The sequence below is a fragment of the Osmerus eperlanus genome, chromosome 14 (assembly GCF_963692335.1).
Source record: "Osmerus eperlanus chromosome 14, fOsmEpe2.1, whole genome shotgun sequence".
NCBI classification, from domain to species: domain Eukaryota; kingdom Metazoa; phylum Chordata; class Actinopteri; order Osmeriformes; family Osmeridae; genus Osmerus; species Osmerus eperlanus.
Window position 1 is genome coordinate 5,558,196 of NC_085031.1, and position 21,095 is coordinate 5,579,290.

Here is a 21,095-nt window from a genome sequence, read left to right on the forward strand (position 1 = left end):
AAGAAAACACACATCTTCCCCTGCGGTGTGACCTGTCGATGGGCCAAGAGTCGGTCTTTTCCACAAAACGTGTGAATAATTATCAAAGACAATTCTAACTGGGCCTCAATGCCAGTTTAAAAAAACTCCTTTGTTTCCAACAATGTTTTACGGCGTGCATTTATCTTGTTGCCTAATTTGTTTATTGTCCGCTTAACAAAATGCAAGCTAAATATACAATTATTGTCAATTTTAACTATTAATTCTGCCACGTTGAAAAATGCCTGTGGGTAGTCTAATTAATGTAATGTTTTAAATCTGAAATCTGAATCACGATTTTCTGACTATTCTAGTTGGTCATTGTTCTAAATAGTTATTTCATTATTTAATTTTTTATATTATATTCTTGTAATTATAACAATGGTTATGACTATGATTCATATAATTTGTTTTCCATTGCTCCTCGTTAAATGATAGGATATAGCCCGATGTATAGGCTAAGTAAGCTAATAGGCTAAATTAACAGAAACAAACAAGGACTGCGTAGGCAACTTTGCAATAAAAAAGATGCTACCGATATTAGCCTATAGGTCCTGAATTTTAACAAGCGTAGAACACAATTTGTGTAGTACATTCAAATTTACTATAAAGACATGCCCACATTTGCTCACAATTAATTGTTGTTTAGATGTGCATCAACAGCGATTTGTTTCTGCTCCAAGTCTACACTGATTTAAGGGGGGGGGGGGGGGGGGGGGGCAGATTATCAAGGGACTTTTCAATGGAGTTAAAAACGAAGCCATACCAATGGATATGGAGGGTTTGTCCAAATATTTAGTTGAGTCTGTTATTATTTAGACTAGACTTTCTGTAAATCTGTAATCTTATTAGTTGTTACTTATAATTTGTAAATGAAGACGCAAATCCCCACAACAAAATCAGCGGGGGAGGGGGGAGGGGGTAACTTGTAGATATTGTAGCTCTAAAATCATGCCAAGTTTGTGAAGCTCAAATTCAGTAGGATAGGCTATATAAAGGATTTGTCCCATTTGTTTTCGATCTGAAAAGTCCATGTTTGTTTGATTTAGTGAAGAAAAGAGAGATTAGGAGAAATGTGTGCTCTTGCACACCAATGTCAAGTGTGAATTTCTCCGCAATAACGTATGTTTTATTATTCTTTTTGTCCTGAAAGCTGAAATACACTAAACCATATCAAGGACGGAAGTGTGTGTGTGTGTGTGTGTGTGTGTAGGCCTAAAGAGTAAGCTACGAAAGTATAGACTACATTTTATTTCTGTGTTGTGTGTTTGTTTGCTTACGTGCGTGTGTGTGTGAGAGAGATAATATAGTATAGCTACATGTAAAGTAAATGGACAAATCTGAACATTTATATAAAAGATGATTGCATGTGCATGGTTGTTTAGCCTGCACCAGGCCTTTATAATATAATGTCTGTTATATAACGGAACCTTACTCTAAACATGACAATAATACCACTTCCAATGACATGTGTCATGTTTTTATAATAGACCTAATAATATCCAAGGTTTAAAAAAAAAATACATTGCAGTGTAGCCTAAGCCTACATGAATAACACCCGCAGTATCAAATATGTTTGATTACTTTATTTGATAAAACAAACTAAAGGGAACCAGCCAATAAACTAGGCCAAGAACTCTCTCACGTGCTTTTAGGTGAAGTGTCACTAAATTCTAATTTAGTCCAAGGGTTCTGCCCCATCACACGTCATCATATACGTCCTGAAAATGCTGCCAATCTCTCTGTTCCCACGCTAGCTGGCTCCACTATATGTTTATGGTTTTGTTTTTAACATACGTAGGCTATCTTATCTGATTAATCCATATCGACCCAATTTAATTATGAGTAAAACAAAAGGACTGTTCGACATATTCGCGCAAACTCGCTTGTACCATCAATAGGCCTGCTATAATAATAAAGCGGTCTTTACTGTCCATTGAACAATGACACACACTTTTCTGTTATCGTTTGTTTCTGGGTTAACACTATTTTCGTTTTTGTGATCTTTATCAACTGCAGTATAGGCCTAGTAGCAGACGAGTACCCTATGCAATGGAATATCGAGTGAAAGCACTCCTATATCACAAGCAATTGTACAAGCAAAACAAAAACAAGAAATTAGTGAAAATGCTTTATTATGCGTCCATCCCACTGATTTAGCAAGATCGTGGTGCATGCCTGGACTGCTTGTCCGAACGAACTTCAATATTGCCATACCCTTACAGACTACTAATCATTTTGGACCATGACCCCTGATCATTATTGTAGCCCTATACTCATTTGATGGTTTAGCTTTCTGTCCTGTTCTAATGATAATTTTCTCAAGACCGGAGCTGAGGACACAATGCAATTACAGTTTCACAAGCCTCTGTGTGGCTTGTCAAGTAACTGTATTGTACAAATAGTCAAAGTCACTCGATATATCAATGGCTTCGATCAATATTTGCCATTTAAAACAAACCGAGTTGATTAGATTTTCGAGTGTAAATACTCATTGAGACCTATTGGGCGCAGCAGGAGAATGCAGAACACGGAGCAGATGGGGTTTCCACCACTTTATTGGCCTGTCGAGGCAATCCTTCCTCTTCACCATACAAGCACATTCACATTTGGGCCTCTGTGGAAATATTTAATTTCTTACCTGCCGTCGGGTAATAAAAATATAATAATACAATAACGAAATAGCACACTCTTTCGTGGATGATTTCATTTTTTAGGGGCTAAAGCTTCGACGATCAGGAGCCTCCAGCAACAGATGTCCATACACAATTCTTGGGTGTTTGGTTTGACATTTTACAAGAATTGCGTTTGGACAATCAACCGCTTGGACTCAGAAAAGTGCCCTGGCTGGAATAAGTAAGACAACATTCACATCTTCGAGTGATCAAATAGAAGTTAGACTTAACAGGCTGCACCAAATGCACTTGTTTTAAGAAAAGCTTTCTGTGATCGGCCTATGCATTAGATGGCAAATCGTACAACCTGCCATTTTCGATAAACAGAGTAGCCTACGGAATCAATCATAGCCTATTTTTCTATTCTCCTAGCAGTTTAGCCATTTCTATTGAGCACACAGTGTCGTGATAAGTTATTCATCATTCATAAATTCTACAATATAAGTTGCCTTAGGTCATTGCCCACTAACAACAATTGTTTCTGTTAAGAGGCCTATGAAACGTTCTCCTGAAAGGATATCTTGCCGCCCAAAAGTTGTAGCCACTTCAACAGTTTCTTCTACAGTCCTTGTATTGTATAGGAAGAGTACCAGCCTGGTGTACATAGCAAGGCCTTAAGCTATAGATGCTATGTTTAGGCCTCTACCATTCTGCCATAATTCAGAGCAAGACTCAGACGCACTTCCGTTGCGTTTCTTTGCCATTCTTTCATCACAAACAGCCTACTTAAAAAAGAGGAATTTAACATCATATCTCGGATGTTAAGAGTATCTTTAAACAATTCCAGTATTTGACAAAGGAGCAATTTAGGCAACAATATGCAAATGAGAACACGAGTGATACGAATTCAAAGTCCGGGCTTTAGATTAAAAAAAACGTTTCGCCATATCTGCACCTGTGAGGACGTACATTTGTGTAGCTTCCACACCGCGTCATCGTCAAGTCTTCTGGTGATCTCACAAACACAACAACGTCCGAACGATCCAACGTCAATTCATATGGGAGATTTTCTATAACTTTAAAAAAAGGAGTGTTTTTTTCCCCAATTCTTTTTTCTCTGGTTATTGAGAGCGCATAAGATGAAATGGAGTAGACCGCTCAGTCTTGTGCGACTTCTCCTATTCCCACGTCTTGCGCCGTAGGCTATCCGCGTCCAAATGCCCCCAGCAAGGAGAGGAAAGCAAACCAAAGCAAAGCGTGCGGGAGCGAGGATGCTCGGAGCAGGTTGCCAAAACCCTCAGCTCAGCGTTGACTTGATGGGACCCTTCTCTGGGGAATGGCAACGAGTGTCCAGATCGCTCCTCTTCTTTGCTTTTACTTGGTCTCGTCCAACAATACGGTGTTGCCGCGACGGTCGGCGAGAGGGAGTGGGGACGAGATTCGCTTGGTACTGAATTTGAATAACACCACGGGGTGATGAATGTCCATTGTGCGGCTGAGGTAATGAATCTGCACTGTCCTCTGTAGCACACACAGGCCGGCAGCTGCGAGCGGGGGGGGGGGGGGGGGGGGCAGCAGCCTCTTAAAGACACAACAGCCCCATTTTCTGTCACCCCCTCTCTCCAATCTCTCCAAAATTGATGACAATACCAACAGTGTTTATTCAAGACCCCAAAGTACTGACAGCGCTGCATGACGTTTGTTTTCTGTGTTCTCTCTCTGTGTGAGCGAGCTAGTGCAACGCTGTAACCAGTCACTGGACATAAAGCCATTCCTTGACCATTCTAAGAGCGAAGTATAGGCCTGTCTGTATGCACAGAAAAGGCCGAGGGTCAAATAATGAGTTGGGTCGAGTTATGTCAGCGTGTCAGATGGTTAGGTCGGTTATCATACTGTAGTTTATTGTTTTGACAACAGTGACATAATTGAAAATTGCAGCAGTACCATTTTACGTAGAAAATAGTCCTATTTATTATGCTCTTGATAAGAGATATTCCATAGGCTATGTCACAGGTGCCATTGCGTCTGTCTCGTCAGTAAACATTTCCGTCTTCTCTTGTCCTCACCGCACACTGGGGTTCGAACTCGGGGTACTCCTGACGCACGCACGCGGCACACAACGGCCACCTCAAGCAAAAAAAAACTAAGAACACTTTAGCCAGCTACTGATGAGTGAGTTTAACAAATTCAAACTCGGTTACACGTACAAATGTTTTGACCAGGAGCCGAATTCGGATAGGATGCGTTGCTGCGCTTGAAGTGCAGGTGCAGGGCCTTCAACGTCCCCAAACAGTGTAGGCTAAGGGGTTGACAGGAGCAGGCCTGCACGGAAATGAGAAAATAATTCGTCAGGTGTTAATCTTAATGGTGTTTGGCTTATTAATCAGGTTTAATTTATTTTTAATTAACACTCCTTAAACGTTGAACTAACAGTGGTTGAACGTAGCACAGGTAGCATAATCACATATCTGTTGTTGCTTGCGTTTTTGTTGTTTGTTTATTTTCTTTTGACTGTTGTTATGGTCTCGTTTTTAGCGATTTTACTTTTGTGAATCACTTTGTGTCCTGGCTCTGTGAAAGGTGCTACATTAAATAAACGTTTTAAGCCTACAGGATTCTATAAATGAAACTAAAATATGATTATGCGTAATATATAGGCTATTATATAATAGGCCCTAATATATATATCTTATAAATATATATAACATGTTATCTAAAGACGAGGATGTTTTTGTCAATGTTTATTTCCTTTATTTGTTTATGCGTAAAAAATCAGAACGCAATAATCGTTGGGATAATGTTTCTCTTTGTGAAATATTCTCCCATAAATAGAATGTTCTCAAAGCAGATCCTGACCATAGATACAGTCTATGTTCCAGACCTTCTGCACATTAGTGCATCGTTTTCACGCTCGCCAACGTCCACTGATGGAACCCCGCGCGCCTTCGCTCATCTCTCCCCAATAAATCATTGAGTTGATCCCGCCCCTCAGGCATGGGGGGTCCTCCTCCTTAAAGTAAAATCCGTTTTCTCTTTCATCCCTCAGAAGGAGGCGAGTTAACCTCTCCTGATCTCCCAGCTCGCCTTTCTTAGTCCCAGAGCTCTATTCAGATCTCATTTGCCCCCTGAAAAGCAAACTTCTCCACACCGCCTTTTCACGCCTCCACTTGGCGGGAACTCTGAAGAGGAAGTTATGAATCTGAGTCAGTATGTGGAGGAGACATTTACTTCAGAAGAGTTCAGATTAAAAAAAACATTAATTCAGTTGAAAAATGCAACATTCTACTGAAACTCCTTTTTCTTTTATATGGATTGTTCACAGGTTATTCTTCAAATTTTATTCACATGTTTAGACAACTTAAACCACAAAGAATTATGTTTAACAGGGCTGTCTTTAAAATAAGCACAAGTTATAATTTAATTCTGAACTTCTGATAGAAAAACAGGCAGCCATTCAGCAAGTCCAACAGTCTGCCAGCCAGCCAGTCAGCTAGCCTGACAGTCTGAAAATAACCCAGCCAGTCATATAGTCCAGCAGTCTGCCAGCCAGCTATCCGGTCAGAGAGTGAAGCCAGTTTGCTTTCATGTGAAGGGGTGTACAAACAGACCCATCGGGGGGTCCATCCCGGCCCTGTGGAGGCCTGAGTGGAGCTCCCCAGTCTCCTGATCAATGCTTAACCTGCCGATAGAGAGGGGCGGTGGTGTAGAGGGGCCCAGGACAACGGGGAGGACTATCAGCCCTTCTCTGGAGAGATGTGGGGGACAATGGAGAGGGGATCCCCCCTATGGAAGCCTCCCCACAGGGAAGGCATGTCTGTCATGCTGGGAAGGTAACAGCAGCCTGGGACTGCCCAAGGCTATAGAAGGTACAACTAGCAGCTAACGGCTAACGGCCGATAGCCTATGATAAGGTAAGGTCAGACTGAGGATTAGTTGAGTATACATCCTACCGCTAACCTGCTATGTGCTGGCTGAGAGTAAGAAGAGAGTGGGCGCTAATAATAACACCGAATCGGTAATGGTCTGTAACCAAACCCAGTAGTTAGAGAAGAGAGCTGTATTGTAATGAACAGGTAATGAATCTGGTGCTACAGGACATTGAGGTCTAAAGACTACGTTTGGCCCACAAGGAGTCTCCTCAACTGCTCTTGTTGCCTCCCGCCCCCTGCCAGTCCCCACCCCCCTACACCCGTCCAACCTTAGCTCTGCCTTAATATCCCCCAGAATTCTTTGACGGAGGCTGCATAGTTGCCTGGCAACGGGAATTCGGCCAGTTAGGAGCATGAGAGTGGACGAGGTTAAACAGCCTGTAGGGAGCTACTGGATAGCATCAGGTCTTCCTCCTATAGCTCTCCCTCCCTTTGGTATATATTATTGCTAGCTAGCATCAGGTCTTCCCCCTATTCACCCTCCCAATGATATATCAATCCGACAGCTAGTGTAAGTTTCTTGCCCCTATACTCCCTCTGATATACCACTCAAATAGCTACTGTCAGGTCTTGCTTCCTATAGTCCACTCTCCCTCACACCAACAGCCAGCGTCAGGTAATTCCCCCTAAACTCCACCTAACCTCTGCTACCACTTCAGCAACGGCAATCTACTTCAAGTCCTCTCTGGCCAAGCACCAGTATTGGCCACTTGTGGTGAAAAAACAACGAGCCCCTTGCTCAGCTGTCATTGCAGCTTTACTGACCCCAATCATCCCTCAGACACCTCCTCCCTCTAGCCTGTCTTAAGTCCCCTGTTTCCTGCAAAGAAACAGTTGATGTTGGTGGGTCATGTGACTTATCACTAGCTGTTAGTAGCTGCAGAACCACAGTGCTCACGCTCCAACTAGCTCAACTGTATGCATGCCAATTAACACCTACACATTTTTAATATGCATCTAATTAGGATTAGGGTATAATTAATTATCAAAACATATTAGGAGAACTAACTGCTGAACAAAACCTGTCTCATCAATTTATACTCAATTAAATTCAGCAGGTTGGAAGGCTAGCTAAGTAATTCTAGAAAACGCTCCATTCTAGACCATTCTGCATTTTAGAACATCCAAACATATCAGAACGCTGGACTGCTTAACAACCAGAATCTGTGTTATTCCAAGGACGGATGTCTTTATGACTCTGAGGTAGTTGTTTTTTGAGTTTGTAGTTGTGACCGAACGGTGACCATTCTGTTTAATGAGGTATTATGTGGGTTCTCCACCCAAATACTCCAGCAGAATGACAGTTGTAAATGGCCTATAAGCTGAGGCCAACTGTGTCAACTCATCATTATCTGTTTCTGTGAGGTATCTGTCGTTTCTGTGTCTGGTTTGGTTGTCAATAAAGTCTTTACAAAACTACAAATGTACTATTCCAAATATATACTGATACTGAGTTATACTGCTACTACTCCATACTCCTACTGCAGCTTTTATAGCACTAATAATGTGCTGGTCTGTCATAAAATGTCTTAAATTTAACCGGATTGAACCGGATCCTCTTGATCTTCATTATAACCTAGCAAGCAATACAGTGTTATTTTTTGCAAGTAAATAAGTCTCTTTCATATTGCTTTCACACAAACTGCAAATGCTAAGGACATGCTAAGCACATTTTCAGCTGAGCAAATCATCTAAAAAAAAAAGTAAACATTAGGTCTCAACATCTGGTCTCTCACATGTGAACCTCCTCTGACTGTGTCCAAAACGTTCATCCAGCAACCAGTCCTGATTCATGCCTAACAGATATACCTTGTATAGCATCATGCAATGACATGTGTTGCTGCATTGCAAGTGAAAACATTTAGGTTGATTCTGATGAAAGCATGTATATATACAACAAGTATAGTGAATGCAGTGTATACTGCAGATGTGTTGCCTTTTGTGACATCGTTTTTTGTTTGTTTGATGTTTGTTTAGCTTGATGTTTTTATACATTAATTTGAAATTTTCCAGAATACATGGAATTTGAAAAAGGTCAAAGGAAAAAGGTATATAATACGTAAAAAAACTTTTGTTTACTGTTCTAATGGCCTACATCTGGGTATTCATACTCTTGAGGAGGATTCTTTATGCTTTACTTTGGTCATATTTGGTAAAATACCATTATTTTAGGAAAATAATCCAATCTGTAACATGTCTACTTTAGTTTTATAGTATTTACTATACCTATAGTATAACTAAATATGACACTGACAAATATATCAGAACATTTTATAAAAGTAATTGCACATATAAAAGAGGATAAACTATTAGCCAGTAAATTGGTTGCTGTAGTTTATGTTTATGTGGCTATTGTGTATGATTGATTGAACAGAATTGTCAATAGATTAGTAGTTTATTTTTGTGAGTCTGTGCACCAGTTAAGGGCTGTGTTAACTGTTTTGAAAAACGGAATTCAGTTTGGAAAAATGTGCCTATGGAATTAAGAAATAACTGAAATATATCCTGGCAGAACGTTCTACTGCTGCTTGTGGAAATGAGGGCTTGTATGTTTAACCTCTGTGAGTGGGTAGAGGGTTGGTGTTTGTGTAGAGCTGCCACATGTCCCTTTGAGGTGGACAAGGCAGGATGGAGATGAGGGAGGAGAGAGAGAGACATGGACAAAGAGTGAGAAAGAGAGAGAGAGAGAGAGAGAGAGAGGGCCAGAAAGAGTGAGGGAGAAGAAGAGAGAGAAACCTAGCGAACATGCGTTTCTCCTGAGCAGTTGTAAAGGCTGCTGAGTAAGAATGTGCCAACCGTGGGACCCTGAGTGACAGTTATTGACCTGTAGAGCCTGGAGACGTCAGTGTGGGAACGCAGTTATTGATTATCACCATGGCTATAAAGGTTCCAAAGGTTTCTCAGAGTGTCACGACTCACCCCCGTCTCCCCTTCTCACCCAACACCCAACTCCCCCGCCAAACCTTAGTGAAGAAAAGAGGAGTGGGCGAATGGTGATAGTGGGATGGCAGAGTTGGCTAAAGTGTGTGTATGTGTATGAGTGCGTTTGTGTGTGTGTCATGGCCCCCCTGACAAACCCCCCACTATGTCTGAAGAAGAGCAACTCAATTGAGCGCCCTCATCCACCCAACTGTTTCCGAATAAATGTAGAGCTCCCCATCCTTCCTAAGAATCACCATCACCATCCATCCACACACACACACACACACACACATACATACTGAGGGTGCCATATCGTAGCAGTGTTCCCTGACCCCTGACCCTTGCCCCAGGAGTGAAAAGTTAGGTCAAACGCACCAAGCCCTGCCACTACCGAGGTTGCTGGGAAAGAGGCACAGCGAGACCGGGGGGGTCAGGGCTGGGTAGGTGTGTGCGTTGTGTTAAAGCAGAGGGTGTCATGAATCTCTTTGACCCCCGGTCTCCTGGTCCCCCTGGCCAGAGAGGGAGCCCCACACTATTGTCACAGAGTCGCTGTTCCTTCACTCCTCCATTCACAGGCCTTTCCTAAAGAAAGAGCCTCCGAAAATCACTTCAGATCGCTGTCATAGAACTTATTCAGCCTTGATGTATACCATGGACCAGTTTGCCGCCTTTTCCACTTTTCTCTCTCTTCCTCGCTCTCCCCCTCTCTCTTATCCTCTCTTTCTTTCATAACCTCTCTCTCTTTCATCTGCTCTTTCTCATCCTCTCTGATAAACGTATCAGACAATAAGCAATAAGTATAGATTGATCTATAATTTCTAAATTAAAATGTATCTTCTTAATGAACACATTCTAGTGTATAGCCTATTGTGATTAGGACAACGACACAGACCCAGCGTACATAGATTATCATTATCACAGTAACTGAATCACCTTGAGTTGAGCTAGAACATCAACTCAATGCTGCCCTCTGTAGGCACTGGTTTCGAAACAAAATGATAATAACGATCATAATTTAAGATACAATTTAAAAACTGATTTAGACTTGATTTAGAATCTTTTTTCAACGGTTCATTTAAGGCTATAATTCCACATGGAATTCGTTAGACTAGAGTAGGCTGATAGGTTAATAAATAGCTATGTTAGTTTAAGTAGCCTAATTATACATTTGTAGACTGCACTGTTGCCGGGATTTCTTAATTCGATCATTTAAAATGTTGATCTTTCTTGGTATGGTAAAACAATGCTTTGATTTGAGTGCGGAAGTTGTAATTTTCGTAAAACACTGGCTCGGGTCGGAACACGTCAGAAAGACTTCTGGCAGCTGCTGGTAGAGGGGGAGCGAAAAAGTTAAGGAAAAGTCCTTTTTCTTGCTTTGCTGACGCGGACTGGAACGAGCTCCGTGTCTCCGCTGCATTACCACTTTGTATTCTTCCACGATGTTGCTTCGGTTTCTAGTTTTAGGGGCTTTCATTAGCAGAATAGCGTGTTACTTTTCGGAAGAAAAATTTCCCGAGGAGTCTACTATGCAGCCGCCGACAGTTGTAATAGCCATTATAGCTCGCAACGCTGCGCATTCCTTGCCTTACTACCTTGGTGCTTTGGAGAGATTGAACTATCCTAAAGACCGCATATCAGTCTGGTAGGTGGATGTTGGGAGCTCTGTGTCCGCTATTTGTCCCCGAAGTCCCTTTTATCAAAGTGCCTCAGGCGTTCAAAGGTCGATCGCGTTGAGATTAGGTTTTGAATGCCTCCCCTGCTCTCTTCGCCTCACCCCTCTTCAAAACTAAACCCATTCTCTATGACAAGTCTGAGTGTGCGCTATGTATTAGAGAGAGATTGTGTGTTGTCTAAACAACTTCGAAGGTCTAAACACCAGTCCGTTTTACTATTCAATTACATTTGGCTGAATTTAAAGGCTGCTAAAACGTTAAGGCCGATGTTAATTCCTGTAGGGCAAGTTCACTTGATGACATTGTACTTGTAATTTACTTTTCATATACATCACAACAGGATTTAACCAAGATAATACTAAACCATATAATACAGACTCTACACAGCCTATACAGAGGATCTCCTGTGCTAATAACAGGTCAATAAGGTCTTGATAATGTGAGATTTAGGTTTGGTGCTTAGTTTAAAAAGGGTCCAATTTTCCTGTCTGTGTTGTGTGTGTGTGTAACATTATTGTGTGTGCACACAACGTTTTTAATATGTGTGTGTGTTTGCATGTGTGCTTATGTGCGTGTGTAGTGCCGTTCATTGTATCCATGTAGGTTGGATGCAGGACACTGACAGTGATTCCCTTCACGTGAACAGAGGAGAGGATGAATACACTTGTGCTGATGTGTCCTCAGGGCAGCGACTGACCACAACTCAGACAACACCACGGCGCTGCTGAGAGAATGGCTCACGGTGGTGCAGAAGTTCTACCACTATGTAGAGTGGAGGCCCATGGACCAGCCCACGTGAGTAGGGAGGGATGGAGGGAACTGGAGTGGGGAGACAGGGAAGGAGTTTTGTGCTGGACAGACCTGTTTCGTACATGTGTTCTGCTGTGTGTGTGTGTGTGTGTGTGTGTGAACTCTAGTTCTGACCCCTCCGTTGCTGTGCAGGGCCTATGCAGGAGAGCTGGGTCCTAAGCACTGGACCAACACCAGATACGAGTACCTTATGAAGCTGAAACAAGCAGCTCTGAACTTCGCCAGGAAACGCTGGGCAGACTACATACTGGTACTTCGGTCCACTCACTGCTACCTTGCAGCATATCATCATGTAGACTAACTGACTCAGTGTATGAACACACACATCACACACAGATGGCAAATGCTCATTATTCATCGTCAATTTGGGGTTGTAGTTGGATGGTAGGTCTCACTATGGTTGTATTCTGTCTTCCTGATCCGTCCTGTCTGTCTGGGTGGGCCAGTATGCTGACACAGACAACATCCTGACCAACCCAGACACCCTCAACCTGCTGATTGCTGAGAACAAGTCGGTCATCGCCCCGATGATGGATTCCCAGGGAGCATACTCCAACTACTGGTGTGGCATCACCCCTCAGGTTGGTGTGGACTTCCATTGTAGTCTTTACTTAGGATATTAGAGCCTAGTACACAATTTTTAATATATTCTCTTCTAATTTAGTATCATGCATAAGATGCATGATACTATGCAGAATCTAATACATATCCTTCATCTATTCATGTACTCAATCATAATCTAATCTCATACACTTTCTCATCGCTCTATCCTTCCTGCCTTCCGATTGGTTGTTAGGGTTACTACCGGCGCACAGCCGAGTACTTCCCCACACGTCAGCGCCACCGTCTGGGATGCTACGCGGTTCCCATGGTCCACTCCACCTTCCTGCTGGACCTGAGGAGGGAGGGGATGAAGCAACTGGCGTTCCACCCGCCACACCCCGACTACTCCTGGCCCTTTGACGACATCATCGTCTTCGCCTTCTCCTGCCGTGCGGCCGGTGAGACACAAACACACGCACACACTGGATCATATATAAAGTACATACACAACCAAACACGCGTGTCCACTCACGTATACACGCACACACACACAGATTCACAACAAACACACACTCAACACTAGCATGCCCAGCTCACCCCTGTGCATGTGTGTGTGTGTGTCTGTAGAGGTGCAGATGTACCTGTGTAACAAGGTGCGCTACGGTTACCTGAACATCCCAGCCAAGCCCCACCACACCGTGGAGGACGACCGCATCAACTTTGTCCATCTGCAGCTGGAGTCCATGAGTGAGAACATGACCCACTGCACACCATGAATCCCAATGACTAAAACGCTAGAAAAACAACCTAACAAAACAGCGCGACTCTCCCCTTCCCCCCCCCCAGTCGAGGGCCCCCCGATGCACGTCTCCCGCTTCGTCCACGTCTTCCCCAAGAAGAGGGACCTCATGGGCTTCGACGAGGTGTGACGTTGGGATGGCTTCCGTAGCTGACGGCAGTGCTTTCGACCGTTCTGTGGTGTAACTACTGTAGACATATCCTGACCTGGCAACCCCTGACCCTCTGTGCCCCCCCCCCCCCATCCCAGGTGTTCTTGATCAACCTGCGTCGTCGCCTCGACCGCCGCGACAGGATGTTGTTCTCTCTCAACGAGTTGGAGATCGATGTCAAAGTGGTGGACGCCGTGGACGGGAAGTACGTGTGTTCCTGTGGGACTGTTCATGTGTCTGTGTGTCTGCATGTGTGCTGTGCACATGGTCAGCCATTTACTGTCATGTTTGTGTGTTTCTGTGTGTGTGTGTGTGTGTGTGTGTGTACAGTGCTCTGAACAGCAGTGATATTAAGATCCTAGGTGTGGATCTGCTACCTGGATACTATGATCCCTTCTCTGGTCGGACCCTGACCAAAGGAGAGGTGGGCTGTTTCCTCAGCCACTACTACATCTGGAAGGAGGTGAGGACACACACACTCACAAACACACACCCTCACAATCCTGAGACTGGTCTCTTCCTTTACCTTATCTCTCCTCTGCCCCATTTCCCCTCCCTCCGTTTTATCCCTCCACCTCTTCCTCCTCTTCCTGCTCCCCCCGCACCGCCCCTCCTCCCCAGATGGTGGACCTGCAGATGGACAAGGCTCTCATCCTGGAGGACGATGTGCGTTTCCAGCCTAACTTTAAGCGGCGTGTGCTGCGTCTGTTGGAGGAGGTGAAGCTGGTGGAGCTGGACTGGGACATCATGTGAGGCGCCACATATTAAAGCAAAAGGGTTACACTGAATTCTAGACATTTTTGTGACAACAATTTGGAGAAGGCCCTTTCCTGTTTTGGCCTGACAATGCCCCCTTGGGTCGATAATGCCCCATAAAGAAATGTTTTGTTGAGTGTGATGTGGAAAAATGGGCCTGCACAGATCCCTGATTTAAAGACCACTAAACACACTTGGGATAAATTCTTACGCCGTCTGCAAGCCAAGCCATCAACTGAGAACTGCCCAACCTCCCTAGTGCTCTTGTGGCTGAATGGAAACAAATCCCACATCAATGTTCCAACTTCTTCTGCAAAGCCTTCGCAGAAAATTGAAGGCAGTTATATATTTAAAAAAATCTGTTCTACATCCTGCATCAATTTTCCTGTCCTTTGCTTCCTGTTTCCTTTGTTAGATACCTGGGCAGGAAGCAGGTGAACCCTGGTAACGAGGAGGTGGTGGAGAATGTGAGAAACCTGGTAGTGGCCGACTACTCCTATTGGACGCTGTCCTACGCCATCTCGCTTCAGGGCGCCCAGAAACTGATGAATGCTGATCCGTTGTCTAAGATGCTGCCCGTTGATGAGTTCCTGCCCATCATGTACGACAAGCACCCCAAGTACGTAACTAGCGACCACGCTGTTGGCATGTCAAAGAAAGGTCCTGTAAGAATTCCACCTCAATCTTTCCCACTCAGTCCTGAATGGAAACTCTGTGTATTAGAATGTCTTGTGTAAGCTCCTGTCTCACTTCTTTGCAGCTAGCCAGACAAGGAACAGCGCTAAAACAAACTCAGATACAGCTTCCAGTCTGTTATTTTAAGTATCTATAGTTTACGCGCAGTGTACTTGCGCGTTGCGGCGTTTAAAATGATCTACATGTGTCCACGCACAGTATAGATTAGAGCTAGATTAAAGCAAAACACAAAAGTGTTGTATCGTGAGTAACGTGTGTGGTCAGGCTCAGAAGCTGACCATGCTGAGGTTGCCTACTAATCTGTTCTCCCCATCCAACAGGCAATGCCAGCTCTCAAATAGCCCACCACCATTCTTCCCAGCCCTCTCATTCTCTGACACATATTTCTTTCACGAAAGTGTCCAGCTACTCTCTCTCCTCTCTCTCCATAGCTCCGTGTGGAGAACAGACCAGTGGTGGCTGCATTCCAAGTCATCCTTAAAGCTGCAGCGCTACACTGTTGACCACATCAGATAGCCGTCAAAGGACTGGGAGAGGAGGGGTAGATGATGGTGTGTGTGGGGGGGAGGGAGGGCGGATAAGGAGATGTGAGGGGTGAGAATAGGGAGGTGAGGATGAGCTGAGAAAGGGGAGGAGTAATGGGGGAGAAGGGGCGAGGAGGAGGAGGGGTGAGATGCCTGTGTGTTCTGTCATGCATGGAAACCATCCCTCAAACCCAGTCTCCCTCTGGGGTGTATGTGTGTGTTTGTGTGTGTGTGCGTGTGCGCCAGCCATTCTGCTTACTAATCTGTCAGCAGTATCCTGTTTCATCAGTGAACTGCAAGCATCTTCTCTAATTTGTGAACTGTCATTTTAACTGATCTGCTACCGTCCACCTTTGTCCACCTCTCAGTGAAAACTACAAATCCCACTTCCCCAACCGCAACCTACAAGCGTTCTCCACACACCCCCTGCTGGTACGGCCTTGCCACTACGCCGGGGACCCCCAGTGGGTGAGCGACACGGAGACCTCCACGCTGTGGGATGACGACGCCGTCAAGACCGACTGGAGGGGTTCCCACAAGACCCTGAAGGGCGCCCCTCCTCCGCAAATGCTGCAGACCACCTACAGGGACGAACTCTAAGTTGGGGTCACCACAGGGTCACAGGGGGTCAAGGTTCAGTGACAGGGAGGCCGTCAGGTAGAGGAGGGTGTTCTGTGTGTGTGTGTGAGCGTGTGTGTGTCTGCATGTGTCAGTGTGAGTATGTATCCATGCATGTTCCGAATATAGAAATTGTTGCGGGCTGTTTCAGCTAGGTTGCTTCACGGAAGAACGGAAGTCAGGTTGTTCTTTGGTTCAAATGCAAGTTCTTTATTTGATCTCATCAAAGATACAGACTGAGGGCTGTCTGTGAAAGCCATGGCACAGCGTGCATGGCAGAGAGTGCATGGCAGAGAGTGCATGGCAGAGAGTGCATGGCAGAGAGTGCATGGCAGAGAGTGCATGGCAGAGAGTGCATGGCAGAGAGTGCATGGCAGAGAGTGCATGGCAGAGAGTGCATGGCAGAGAGTGCATGGCAGAGAGTGCCCAGAGCAATAGACAGGATATCGTTTTATACACTTTAGACAAGGCCCGTCCTCTAGCTTAACATGGGCTAAACATGGGCATACAGAAACACATCCTGCTCTGGATATCTCTTCCTTTTCTTAATGTCAGCACTTATATTCAAAGTGCATCTCTCAGTCTAAAGGTCCTACATTAAACTGTGTCTTTGTCCTTTTCCATCTTGATATTTGGGTGTATGTTAGGTCTATCTAAGGTCAGTTATAGCCTTTTTCCATGTCTCCTGATTACTTGGTCTAACCTCGGGTCAATGACAGTTCATCTAAGGTAACTAAGATCTTGTTATGTGCTGTGTCTTGTTCTTTAGGTCAATGCTAGGTCACCTGAGGTAACCTTTCAGTTCTTAGTCAGTGAGGTCATCTCAGGATAATTCAGACAGTTTAGTGCTAGTTTCATGCAGGACAATCAACCAGTTTAGTGCCAGTTTCATGCAGGACAATCAACCAGTTTAGTGCTAGTTTTATGCAGGACAATCAACCAGTGATAGTAGTTTCATACAGTTTTCGGCCACAACAAAATTAACATGACTTCTGTTCTGTACAAGGAGCACATTGTTGTTGAAAGGTGAGTCTGACTAAGAACTGCAGGGAAAGGAAATATGAAATATTAGAATATTGAAATATTCTTAAGTTAAGGCAGAGCTCCAAATCTATGCAAACTCCACATGTTCCCAGACCTGTGTTGATTGGTTATTTCTGGTCTAGGTCCATGTTAAAGTTCAAGTGGTCACGAGAGTGTGGCTTTACTGGGAGTCACTCATGGGGTCAGCTACAGTTTCATACTGCGCTGATCTGTGATTGGGTGTTTTCATGGTATGTTTTCTTTTGAATATGTTTATTGTTCTCTTAATAATATTGTATATGTGAATATATTATCTTTTGATAATTTATTTTTGCTATTATATCATTTTGGAGGCTGTGGTTGGTTTTTCTGTGCAGAATGAAACATTTGTTCTCATTCTTATGGACTCATTCTGTTGTGAATTTCAAGTGCAATGGTTGTGAGGGTGCTTTTTATGTAAGTGAAATTTCTGCTATTAGTTTACAACAATATTTGTCTGTTAAGTTTAACTTTCCCAGTTCTCTTGGTGACAGAATGGAGTTCAGTTTACTCACAGACGGTGCAACTAAACTGTGCCTTCATGCCTTCAGTAAAAAAAATTATGTCCTTGCTTTGTAATTTGAAACTCATGAAATATATTGTTAAAACATGTTTTATCAACATCTTGCACAGTTTGTCAATATGCTGTTGCCACTCATTGAATGTGTAATGACAGCAAACCACCACTAGAGGTCGATGTGGGTTCGTGGGGGCATGATCAACACGACTGCTCTGTCCAAGGCTTTAGGCAAATTTGGTGGGTCTGTTTTGAGGGGCGTCACTAGGAGCTTTTGGCCCCATGTGAAGACGTTCCTCTGGGAGTCCATCCAGACTTTCTTCTGCACCATCACCCCTCGTCCTTTGCAGAGCAGCCCCAGTCCTCCTGATCATTCAGCCCATGAGGACAGCCTCAGTCCTCCTGATCATTCAGCCCATGAGGACAGCCTCAGTCCTCCTGATTATTCAGCCCATGAGGACAGCCTCAGTCCTCCTGATTATTCAGCCCATGAGGACAGCCTCAGTCCTCCTGATTATTCAGCCCATGAGAACAGCCTCAGTCCTCCTGATTATTCAGCCCATGAGGACAGCCTCAGTCCTCCTGATTATTCAGCCCATGAGGACAGCCCCAGTCCTCCTGATTATTCAGCCCATGAGGACAGCCTCAGTCTTCCTGATTATTCAGCCCATGAGGACAGCCTCAGTCTTCCTGATTATTCAGCCCATGAGGACAGCCTCAGTCTTCCTGATTATTCAGCCCATGAGGACAGCCTCAGTCTTCCTGATTATTCAGCCCATGAGGACAACCTCAGTCCTCCTGATAATTAAATTGTTCAATCGAGTTGTTTGTATATGTGTTCGCTGGGCTGTGTGTGTGCACGCTAGACTGCATGTTCCAATTTATTTGACATTGTGGCTGGCTAGGGGTGCGTGTTACAATGTATTACAATGTATCACTGATATTTTTGTCTGTCATAATTTAATTACCAATCCCTCTCTCTCTCTAATATATATTGATAAAAATCATAGTAATAATAATATATTATTATTATAATGCCCCCTGCCCGGGGCCCCAGATGACCTTAACCTGGCCCATTACATAGGTCATAGGCTATGACCTATGTAATGTAGAGCCCAGAGGGTGAAAGGGGAGCCTGTACAGTATAAGGGGAGATGGGCAGGTTGGGACGTAGGGTACGTTCCTCTACGCGAGCACTCTGGCTCGTGACAGCTTGTCATGTAAGCAACAAATAGGTTAGCCAGTGAACACTTAGCTCACTTGACTTGACTCTCCTTCCATTGACTCTCAGCAAAAGCCAAGTCTAGCACGATGATTTCAATCAATATGTTTGTGTCTCTGTGTATGTTTTTGTGTAAGTCTGTGCAGTAACTCGGAGTGAGCACATGCCAGTTAGCGCCTGTGACACAGTTTCTCACATACAGACTGTATGATACAGACTGTTCCAGTGGCTCAGGGTCCAGCACTGTCTTCCTGTCTAACCCTGTCTGTGCTGGTCTGAACCCACCTCCAGGGGTGTGGAACTCAGCTCAGCCTCTGATTGGCCCAGGGGGGGAAGGCCAGGATCCATGAGGTCAGCCGAGGTGCACACATGTCTTATTTTATTGCAGGAAACAAAAAACAAGTGAGCAATGTGCGTCCTTCATGTACTATGGAGAATAGTACATGTTTTTTTTTTTTTTTTTACTGAAATTCATGAACACACGCACACACCAGATGTGACCCATCTTCCATTTCTGCTTCAGTTACTTTCAGCTAAAGACTGGAGGGGTATAGTAGTAAGTAAACACACACTCATTCACCCACACAAATGACAGTTATGCCACAAATAATACAATAGAATACAGTACAATACAATGTCCCACATTAGTTATGAATAGTTTTACAAATGTGTGGACCTACATTTCCTTCTAATTTGGTCTGCACTGCTGAACGATGAAGTGATGCCAAACCGTTGTTTGACTATGTCACATGTGGGAGGAGAGATTGGGAGTATTTTCCTTCGATCAGTCTAAAGACATTTCTCCCAGTTGCTTTTGACCGGTTGCAAAAAACGCATAAAAGCAAGAAAACTACACTCACTTTTCCGGGTCTGAACGACTTTATCGAGTAAACCCAATGGGTGCGGAATAAAAGTACAATTGAGAAAATTTACTTTTTTCTGCCGAGAGGACAGGAGTGGGACATTTCGGTATCAGAAAGGAAGATTTTGATTACTTTCTATCTTGCTTGCTAATTTACGTGTTAAGGTTTACTCGCCGCGGTTTTCTTCGCGGCTTCCTTCCTTGGAGCCCGACACTACTGTTCCTGTTGAACTAGCCAACTCAACGCTCTTGACGGATTTCCCTGGCTGGCATAAACTATTAACGTAAGTTAACTATAATGTCTCACACCCACTCACATTGTCCTACATTGTCATTTTGCTCGAAAAGTTGACTCTGTTAGAGAGTCGCGTTCAGTCGCTTGAGGAAGAACGTATGCTAGTAACTTTAGATGCGACTGGCGCAACATCACTGGCAGGGAGTCCTAGCGCTAGGGAGGACTCAAGATTAGCCCCACCGGTTTCACCTTTGCAGCATGGTGGGAGTGGGACTCCTCAGACGTTAGTGATCGGTGACTCCATCACTCGTAACATTAGATTGGAGCAACCAGCGACAGTTTACTGTGTACCTGGGGCCAGAGCTACCGACATAGAAGCTAATCTCAGGGTGCTGGCTAGAACTAGGGCTAAGGCAAAGGCCCAAGCTAAGGCACATGGCGCACGCACTGATGATAGGTATGAGAATATTGTCATTCATGTCGGCACCAATGATGTTAGGCTAAGGCAGTCAGAGGTCACGAAGGTTAATATAGCTCGGGCATGTGACCTTGCCCAAAAGATGTGTCGGCATCGAGTAATAGTCTCTGGCCCATTACCTGTTGGGGGGACTGACGAGATCTACAGCAGACTGTCCGCTGGTTGGCTCGCTTCTGTTCAGAACAGGGTTTTGGATTTGTAGATAATTGGTCTTGTTTCTGGGCCAAACCTGGCTTGTTGAAAAGTGACGGGCTCCATCCGAGCTGGAGAGGTGCTTTTCTATTGTCTAGGAATATTGAAGCTATTTTAGAGCAGGCCTGACACTCACTAGAACAAGCCGGGCCTCAGTCTCTTAGAGAGTCTGATAGGTATGTTGTGAGCTGTTGGGGGCCGATAGCCTAGCTTGTAGTGTAGTCAGTGAGGTTGCTGATGTCGTTTCTCCCATTGAGACGGTGTCGGTCCCCCGCCCTTTCTCTAAATTTCGGCCTTCAAGTATTAGGAATTATACCAATTTAATATGTATTCAGCCTTGCTCCCCCGTTGCTCTTCCTACTAAGTTTTCTGATGACAGTGCCGCCCTCTCTGAAGTATTATCTACGTCTAAATCTGCCAAAAACCCATACTGGAATGTTGGGCTCCTAAACATCAGATCTCTATCCACAAAG

General features: G+C 44.3%; 2 protein-coding genes across 2 annotated transcripts in view; both read left to right on the plus strand.

Moving 5' to 3' along the window:
- The window catches only part of sh2d3ca (SH2 domain containing 3Ca), a 106,365-nt gene that overhangs the window by 42,378 nt on the left and 42,892 nt on the right, over nt 1-21,095 (plus strand). The window lies entirely within an intron of this gene.
- cercam (cerebral endothelial cell adhesion molecule) lies at nt 10,779-17,737 on the plus strand. The gene is made up of 12 exons (XM_062478088.1): nt 10,779-11,126; nt 11,842-11,952; nt 12,100-12,217; nt 12,414-12,548; nt 12,764-12,968; nt 13,138-13,257; nt 13,357-13,433; nt 13,559-13,665; nt 13,791-13,923; nt 14,082-14,209; nt 14,632-14,835; nt 15,805-17,737. The coding sequence occupies exons 1-12, from the start codon at nt 10,924-10,926 to the stop codon at nt 16,034-16,036; spliced, it is 1,773 nt and encodes a 590-aa protein (XP_062334072.1). The 5' UTR covers nt 10,779-10,923; the 3' UTR covers nt 16,037-17,737.